The sequence below is a fragment of the Tympanuchus pallidicinctus genome, unplaced genomic scaffold (assembly GCF_026119805.1).
Source record: "Tympanuchus pallidicinctus isolate F22 unplaced genomic scaffold, pur_lepc_1.0 scaffold3, whole genome shotgun sequence".
NCBI classification, from domain to species: Eukaryota; Metazoa; Chordata; class Aves; order Galliformes; family Phasianidae; genus Tympanuchus; species Tympanuchus pallidicinctus.
Window position 1 is genome coordinate 65,191,127 of NW_026294747.1, and position 10,038 is coordinate 65,201,164.

The window sequence follows — 10,038 nt, forward strand, 5'->3', positions numbered from 1 at the left end:
CACACTGCCCTTTCACACTGTTTCTGTGCAATGCTTCTCACTGCAAGGAACCGAGCAGATGAACAATTAGATTGACACTGAACAGTGTTTCAGGCACACAACTCTCTTGGATCCTTGTAATAGCATCAAAAGGACCTGTTTCAGGGACAGAAATGTGCAGCTTATCATTCAGACACTCTCATACTTTAACTCATAGAAGAAAAAGACGTGTTTGGGTTGGTTTTTTTTTAATCTTTCCCTCACTGTTACATAAAGCTCTGTTTTGACTTTGCACCCAGGAATATCTTTACCAAGGTTATAAAGATTGTCAGTTCAGTCTTCACCCTACTGCCCAAGAGGCTGCAATAAGAATGACACTGGGTGAAAGTCAAGGAAGGAGAATGGGAAGGAAAAGACAAAAAAAAAAACAACTGAAAAGAAACCTGAAGATCTCCCTGATGGAATTACTGTCTTGGTCAGGTCACCATGACAGCACCCCTTTAAGAGTTAGCCTTGCTACATAAACCAGTATTATCCAGCCCTTTGAGCACCTGACCGTGTTCAATGAGGTTTTGAATTTCACTGTTTTTTTTGGCAAAGCCTCATGTGTTCACAACCTTAAGTCAACATTAAATCCAATCATAAATCCTGCTATCACCATGAAATCTGTATGCAGGAGCTCAAAGTGTGCTGCAGGAGAACAAGCTGCTTGAAATCCACAGCTTCAGAACAGACACTTCTGAAAGAAGTAACTTAGAAAAGAGAATTATTTCATCATTTAGGAAGATTTCAGATACTCTGATGTGCTTTTTTTGCCAACACAATGAAGGAAATGTCCTGCTTCTGCATGACTTTTTCTTCCTTGTGGGAACAGATGGTAAAGGCTTACAAATGCACGACTGGTATTTTTTCAGTGACTCATACCTCAGAGCTACGAGATTCAGATCATCATAAGCAGCCAACCAAGATGGATGTAAGCTTACTTGAGGAGCAGTATGACCACATAAAACAGAAGCAAAAGCTGCAATCACACATTATTGTATTTAAAACAGGTATGCCTGGATTTATAGGAAACGATGTAAATGTAGATGTAAAAACTTTATATACTGAATAACTTCTATCTTTGTTCTTTTAATGCTTGGCTTCAAGAGAGGGACAAAGTGTCTACTTTTCTGTCAGTTTAGGGTTTTTATTCATTTCACTAACAGGCAGTCTTTTGGCTCTATCAGTAAGTTTCACAGCGGAAAAACATCAATTTGAAATAGATGAATGCATTTGATTAAAGGTTTTACAGGTTTTAAGTTAGGAAAGTAAAATTCTTAACCTTGCTGTTTATTCTTACAGGAGCCATATACTTCACATCTATCATCAATCTATTTGTGAAATGTACTTTGTCAAATTCTTCCATCAGAACAATCAGTCGTGGATCTTCTGTCTCTTTTTCTCTTTATCTATGTAAAGAAATGCATCCTACAACACTATAGGAGGCAAAACCAAATAGCAAGCAAAAGTTGGGCATCTGCTTAGAAAATAACTTCTACTAAGTAACAGTGGATATCTAAGATATAATCTTGGAACAAAAGGTCCCTTTCTGAAAACATTTTCATTGCACAGTGCTTGGAAAATAGAAGAAGTGACAGTGTATCAATCATCTTTCTGCTATGCCAGACAGCTTTTATAAAACAAACATTCAACTGTTTTGAAGTTTTCAGTTAAACTACTGCTTGCAATACTGCACCGACATATTTCCAGTTACTTTCTAAGTTAAAGTGATACTGAGAATACTAAATCAATTAATGAAATTGTCTTTGAATGCAATACCAATATGCAAAAGGTGCTTAATTCACCTCTGGTGTTAGTAGTTAGCTGAACAAATAGAGAACTTAGGCTATCTTGTTCTTTACATTTTTCTCTACATTTTTCAGCAGTTCTGGATTTTGGCTGTATCTGACTAGGAGGGTCATCGAAACAATAGACAAAACACCTTATTATGAAGCAGAAAATATACCAGCTTCCTCAATATCATTTCACCCAAATGGCAAGAAATTCTAATGTTAAACAAACAACCAAAAAAGCTTATTTAAGGAAGAAAGGGATGTGAATGTGCGAGCTTATTTTATCAGGTATGGAAAGACAACTAACTTGAAGGCAAAGGAACAATATTAGCCAGTTAAAGAAAAGAAGCAGAGGTGTGTATTCTAATGAAATTCAGATGAAACTTCAAATGTAATACACATAATCAGAGCAATTTTTTTTTTCTTTTTGGCCAGGACACTAATTGAAGATTAAAGAAAAGACAAAGTAGGACCATACAGCTCTGAGAATTTAAAAATTTAGTAGGGCTGGAAGTTGATATGCATGTTTTCATATGCATGCACATAGCCCAAAACATTAACAAAAACACAGAACCTATGGCAATGAACTTCTGCCTTTAATCACCTTGTGTGGAAGGGGTTCATGTTGCTGTGAGAAACTGCTGAGTTCTCAGCACCACTAAAGCTAACCTTAAACATTCATGTGGTTTGGAAGTTGGAAAAACCTATTACGTAGCTCAGCACTTAGAAGCTGTTACGTGCATCAGTTTCCAAGAGGATGTCAGGATGCAATAACCACCACTATAATGAGATAGCATTGCTACTCCCCTTGAGTTACAAGCCTGAGCTATCCAGAAATTCCAGCTCATTCCACAAAGCAGTGTGCACTGCTTTTCTGTACTGACAGTTATCATTTCCTTGTACTGCCACCGTACTCAGAGGGTAAAATTGTTGCTGAAGGGCAACGACAACAATAAGACTACAGATGCACACAAACCTCCAAGGTCAGAGACATGACATTCCATGGTAGAAGGATGCCTTCATTCCTTCCATGGTCCCAAAAATTCCTGCAAAAATTTCTAACTAGGAAAACCTTGAATTGCTTCCTGCAGATAGGCCATCTGTCTTTCCGTGGTGCCACAGTGGTTTTGAGCATTGCAGGTTTACAGCACTGCAGTTGGAATGGTAACTTCAAGATTCCATAAGGACTTCCAGCTCTGCATCTCATTATCTGCCTGGTTTGCCAGAGAATGGAATTGTAAACCTTTAAACAGAATTTCAGACTCTTTAACTTTTCTAGGTTTTTGACTGGTGAGCTACTAAATGATAAGTCACCTTAAAACAACTTGCCTCTGGTTTGTCCCCAATACACACAGCCACATTCATATTTCTGCCAGTTCCTGATTCTTTGAGAAAAGGGATGACATGATTTGAAGATCTCCAGGTAGGGGATAACACGATAGTGTGTCTATTATTCATTGGCTAAGAAGAAGAAAAGCAGTATTTACTTTAGGAATTAAAATAGCATTCAGAGCATGCAGTAACAATGGAATTAACACTGGATCTCTGACTGCAGAAATCTCTTCCAAGACTTCAAAGATCAACTTCTGTTAATTCAGAATCTATGATGACAGCATATGAAAAAGGCCAAATGGTAGACAACCTTACTGCAAGGCTATTATGTGCAATTCAAAAGACCTGTCTTTTCTAAAAGAAAAAAAAGCTTGATCTTAATCAAGCTTTCTTCAGAAGTTCAGGGAGTGCTGAATGTGCATTAGCTCAACAGAGCATGGCTCAGGGCTCCAACATTTCTATTACAGCTCATTGCTCAACTTTGTGTGTTGCATTTGTAGCCAAGGAATCAAATCAAACCTGAACTGAAAACCAGTTTGGATTATTTGACTTGGACTGATGCATTACACTGAACTCTCTGATCAGCTCAAACCAGGCTGTAATTCTTCTGAAGACCAGTTCAGATGATTCGAGATAAAACCTGACATTACCTATAAACACAAGTTCATCTAAAAGTGCAGTGATATCTACAAGAATATGCAAAGCTGCACCCCTGAGAGTCTCTCAGTTCCTCCTTTCTCTTGTCTTTTCTCTCACATGTGAAGAACAAACCCTCCTTTGTAGCCTGGTGCTGTTGTGCTGACCATTGCTGTGCAAATGGACTTTCCTAGAAAAAGTCTGACCATAAGACTGGCCATAACTTTGATTCTCACTGTTTCATGATACAAAATTGTGCGTTCTCATCTCTAAGAATGGCTTCACACTAGGAAATTCTTCTAGTATATTTCACTGTATAGACATATGCACAGACACATGCTCTAAGCTTAGCGTGTGCTTTTGTCTCCTCTCTCCTGATAACACTGCACAAAAGCAGAAGATGCACGCGACTCTCACTTCCCAGCTCTTATCAGATCAACCTTCTGTGGCCAACTGAGGGGCAGAGAAAATTCTATGATACTGTACAGGTGTTGTTGCTTTAGTAGTGGGAGCCAAAGACAGCAGCAAAAGCCTGTCCTTAACTCAAGCCCCATTGTACAGGTTCATTTGCTGCCAGTAAATCAGCTGCATCTGATATCTTCAGATCGTTTCTCATAACAATGATATGAAAGACTGTTAAAAGGATTTTTGCATTAGCTTCTTTTTTATGGCAACATCCTACTCCAATTAGTTTCAGTTCAAATTCAAGGTTAGAATTCTCTTAAGTGGCTATTCAGATTTTGTGTTTCAAAATATAATCAACTCTCTATGTCTGTTCTTTTTCACATCAATATACTTCATCATTTGTACTGAAAAAAATTCAGTTCCCTTAACTCAACCCCATAAATAAGGTCAGCATTCTGCACAAGCTCCACTTTAAGCAATATTTATAGTAACTAAAGTGCATTTAATTAGTGCTTACAATGTCAACAGCACTGTTTGTTTATCTTTAGTACAATGGCTCAGATTCTATTCATTTTCAAGGCACAGAAGGCCAGTCATGTTCAGTAATTTAATAGCTGCTACATCTAATTAAGGTAGCATTAGCATTTCTATTTCTAATATCCTATGCATTTCCAGCAGTAACTTTCATAACACATTAGAAATTAAGCCACAGAGATGGGAAAAAATAATTAAGTAATAAATTCAAGCCTATACGTTAATGATTCTGCGTTGGAAAAAAGAGGAAAGAAATTCAGAATATTTTTGGGTTGTGAATACAAGCTTCAAACAGTATCATCTCGAACATCTGTGTCTCAAGTCCCAGTACCAGTCGACACAATAAGCAGGCCCCTGTTCACCTTAAGAATTTTTGCTTACAAGCAGTTAATTACTGAAAGTCAATTCTCAATCTGTGTTGTTAATGAGTCTTAGAGCAGCGCTTAGATCAATATTGACTTGATAAATTTCCATTATCGTTGAACTGACTCTGTGGTAGCATTCATGTCTTCAAATTGCAAAACTGAGTGAGGGATACTTCTCTGTAATCTGGGATCAAAAGAGTTTGAACTACTCTTGGTCACAGATGGAAGGAGTACAGGCACCACTCATCTGTTAAAGCTCTTCAGCTGAAGCAGACCCTTAATTTCTGCCATCCTACTCAAGTGCATACATGTGTTTCTCTTACAGGTGAGCATGAATCCGTTCTCCCGGAATCAATGGTCAATGCTGTTTTAATTAATAAAAAAGTTAAAAATTCAAAGTCATTTACGGAACGTGTCCCTGTCAGAAAGGTCAGGCTGGAGGTAACCAGCAACGGCACTGCACACGACAGCTCACCCTGGCGTACTCACCTGGGAATTCACCGCCTGGCACAAACTCCTTGTAAGAAAGCTCCCTGGGATCTTTCCCACTGCAGGAATGAATCGTGCAGTTCTGACAATCAGAGACTGGTTTCAAAGGAAGATGGCACACTGCAACACAAGGAATTAGAAGAAGCGAGTGAACTATCTGTGCTCAGTTCAACATTGAGCAGTTTCAGCAAAGAGAGTGGCAGCACCATCTCAGGAACTTGCCAAATGCCTGCTCTGAAGTCAGACACTTCAGCAGTCGGGACGCATCAGCACATTTCCTCTACAAAATATATGCCAGCTTGCCACAAGTTAGACTTTTATCCTTTCCCTAATAAAAAAGGACCCAGAATTTCAGAAGCAGCAAGGAGGCTTGGATTATATGTCTCACAGTGAAGACACTCAGCAGTAAATAAAGTTCACTCAAAAATTTGAGTAAAACTTAAAGCAGCAAAATAGCATTCCTAGTTACTGTGATCAACCTGCTGAAGGTCTCCTATTAGCCAAGGAAGATCTTCACAAAATAAATTGTTGCTGTACAGTACAATCCAAAGAGAGTTGTAAGGAAAATGTTGGACTGAAACAGAAGCTCACTTTTGTTATTCTAGATACTGGAGCAATTTTTCTGGGCTGTTTCCCCCCTATTTTCAGGTTACTTATTTAGGAAAAAGACTGCATCATAACAACATTTGAAATATCTGAGAGCTATAGCAAACATTAGCAAAACTGGTGATGAAGCAACAAGGCTGAACTTCAGTATGGTACGATTTGACTAGAAAATTAAAAAAAATGAGCAATGAAACAGTACTGAAGGTGATTCATACACTTAATATGATTTCATAAAAGCCTCTTCTCAAAAAAAAAAGATATTCATTATAATTTTAATGTATTTTTAAAAGCAATTAATAAAATCTTTGCTCATATCTGTTGTTGTTTTGATGGGACGCAGTAAATGGTACATTTTTCTTATATATAAATCCTGTAAAAATACATTCACAGAATCACAGAATTGTAGGGGTCGGAAGGGACCTCCAGAGATCATCGAGTCCAACCCCCCTGCCAAAGCAGGTTCCCTACAGCAGGTCGCACAGGTAGGCATCCAGGCAGGCCTTGAACATCTCCAGAGCAGGAGACTCCACCACCTCCCTGGGCAGCCTGTTCCAGTGCTCGTCACCTCACCATAAAGAAGTTCTTGCGCACATTTGTGCAGAACTTCCTATGCTGCAGCTGATGTCCATTTCCCCTTGTCCTGTCTCCATGTACCACTGAGAAGAGACTGGCCTCACCACTATGGCTGCTACACTTCAGATACTTATAAACCTGGATCAGGTCCCCTCTCAGTCTTCTTTTCTCAAGGCTGAACAGACCCAGTTCACTCAGCCTTTCTTCATAGAAGAGATGCTCCAGGCCCTTTACCATCTTTGTGGCCCTCTGCTGAACTTTTTCCAAGAGATCCCTGTCTTTTTTGTACTGGGGAGCCCAGAACTGGACGCAGTGCTCCAGATGAAGCCTCACCAGGGCAGAGTAGAGGGGGAGGATCGCCTCCCTCGACCTGCTGGCCACTCTCTTTTTAATGCACCCCAGGATGCCATTGGCCCTCTTGGCCACGAGGGCACACTGCTGGCTCATGGCCAACCTGTCGTTCACCAGGACACCCAGGTCCCTCTCTGCAGAGCTCCTCTCCAGCCTGTACTGGTGCATGCAATTATTCCTCCCTAGGTGTAAGACTCTACACTTGCTTTTGTAAGTACATTTGTGTACACTGTTGACTCCCTTCTACAGACTTCTATAGACACAGCTTAACCTCACATGATTGGCCTCAGCACAGACATCCAGCTTATCCAGATCCTTCTGTAGGGCCTTTCTACCCTCAGGCAAAGCAATGCTTCCTCCCAGCTTGGTGTCATCTGCAAACTTACTGAGTGTGCACTCAATCTCTCTGTCCAGATCATCAATAAAGATATTAAACAGGGCCAGCCCCAGCACTGCTGCCTGGAGAACACCGCTCCTGACCACTCCATTCACCACCATTCTCTGGACGTGGCCATAGGAGCCAATTCTTTCACAGGAGATTCACAGTGTTAGCGTTGAATCACAGAATGGTTTGGGTTGGAAGGGACCTTAAAGCCCACTCAGTTCCATGGGCAGGGACACCTCTCACCAGACCAGGAGCCCAAAGCCCCATCCAGCCCTGCACAGATGGGGCATCCACAGCTTCTCTGGGCCTCACCACCCTCTGAATAAAGAATGTCTTCTCTTTGTCCAATCTACTTTCTTTTTGTTTAAAACCATTACCTGCCCTTGTCCTATCTCTAAACAGCTTGGTAAAGAGTCCACAGCCAGTTTTTTTTTGCAAATCTCCTATGAAAGGCAACAATAATTTCACCCCGGAGCCTTTTCCAGACTGAACATCAACTCCCTCAGTCTTCCTTCATAACAGAGGTCCTCCAGCCCTTTGATCAGCTTTGTGGTCTCCTCTCCACCTGCTCAGGGCTCCAAGACAAATGCAGTGCTCCAGGTAGGAATATCATGTTACCATGGCACAGTATTTTGTAAGACCACAGAAAAGGAAAAACCACCATGGAATACAATGCTATTCTACTCCTCCTTGCCAAGTGCCATCTCCTCTGTGCCACTCAAAGTAGTTCCTAAATTCCATACTGTCACACAGTGACCCAGCCAGCACCAATAGACTGGCAGGCACTTCTCTTCTGTAAGTAACCATCCATAACCACAGAATGGCCAGGGATGGAAGGGACCTCAAGGATGATGAATCTCCAACCCCCTGCCACACGCAGGGCCGCCAATGTCCCCATTCAATACCAGACCAGGCTGCCCAGGGCCCCATCCAACCTGGCCTAGAACACCTCCAGGGACGGGGCATCCACAGCCTCTCTGGGCAGCTGTTCCAGCACCTCACCACTCTCTCTGTAAAGAATTTCCCCCTGACATCCAACCTTAATCTTCCCTCCCTCTACTTAAAACCATTTAAAACCATTGCACTTGATCACTTGCTGTGATTTTTCAATGTTTTCCTTTTATTTTTTTTTTTAATGTTTTCAATTAATTGATTCCTATTTCTGGATAGGCATGAAAAACTAATAAGCAATCACAACTAACTTATAAAAACAAACAGAACTTAAAACAACAACAAAAGAAATAAAATACAAACCAAAACCAAAAACACAGTACTAAGAGTACTAAAAAAAAGAACTGAAAAAAAGATAAATTACAATTATGGATAATAGGTAAAGGTATAATAGGGATAAAATACCAGATAACAACCAGCTACATGAAACAAGAAAGTACCTGGAGAGAAATATCAAAGGACAATGAGTTTTTTGAACTCTGTGGTGCACATTAGCTTTCTGTTTTCCTGTCATGCTGATTACAGAGTTTATTGATTTGTACTCCAGCCTTTCATTATACCAGAGTGTTGTTTTTGTTGTATCTACAAGTCTGGAGACCATAACAGAATCACATCAAGATAAAGGAACAACTGAAATTAAAAAAAAGTCATGTTGGCAAGGAGCCACTATAAAAAAAACTATTAAAAATTAAATTCAGGATCACTTTGACATGATAGTTGCAATGAAACACTTGAAAACATTTCAGTGAATGCAACTTAAATTTTTAAATCAGTATCACAGAAATTCTAAAATCTTATCTACCTTCTCTGTACACCCATTTGACTAAATTAGTGATATTATTTTCTGCAAATACTTCTAAATTGATTTTAAAGGGCTTTGAATTAGTTATCTTAACTAAACACAGACTTGAATACCTTGATTTAAAAGTCAGTGAAAGTTTATACACATACTAAATAGCTAAATCTTTGCAGGCACTTTCATAGAACCACTTTGTCCTTTCCTGAGGCTTCTCTAGCATGCTAGTGTGCTTTGTATGACGAGCTTAATCAGGAAGGGCGTTTTGCCTTTGGAAAAGTCCTATAGTTTAAATCCCAAGGACATAAGAGAAGGAACATTTCAGTACGTTTTCATCTGTTAATGGAGTATTGCTAATTATGAGAAAAGTGGCTGAATCTGCATTTCAAGAGATTAAAATATTATACAGGTGCATTGCCTGAAAATTATTATTTTTTCCCTAAAGCAGCCTTAGAAAAAGCAATGAAAAAGGGAACAATTTCATGAGAAAAATGGAAAACTTCAAATATTGTGAAGTCACAGTTCTCAAACTTACCTGATTTTCAAAGCACTTTGCTGTTTGCTGTTCATGTTTGGAACTCATGGGGAGTAACTGTCATTACTGGATTACTGTAGCTTTAGCAAAGCTTCAAGCACAGAATTCAAGAGTATCAGAAAAGTAAACTGAGTAACAATAACCTTATTTTAACAGTGGGCAAATGTGACTGATTTATGCACACAGCAGAGTTTGGAATCCTGAAATTCTAGTTCAGAGTTTGTGAGCAAGACACACAATACCTGCGGGGCCACATAACCGCCTAA

The 10,038-nt window shown here is 39.7% G+C and overlaps 1 protein-coding gene across 1 annotated transcript; it reads left to right on the forward strand.

The window, feature by feature from the left end:
• Positions 1 to 625: 625 nt before the first annotated feature.
• CUNH9orf152 (chromosome unknown C9orf152 homolog) lies at positions 626 to 6,495 on the forward strand. Its single transcript, XM_052693179.1, has 2 exons — positions 626 to 1,031; positions 5,412 to 6,495. Exons 1-2 carry the CDS (start codon positions 803 to 805, stop codon positions 5,966 to 5,968), a joined length of 786 nt encoding a protein of 261 aa, XP_052549139.1. The 5' UTR covers positions 626 to 802; the 3' UTR covers positions 5,969 to 6,495.
• The last annotated feature ends 3,543 nt before the right edge of the window (positions 6,496 to 10,038 follow it).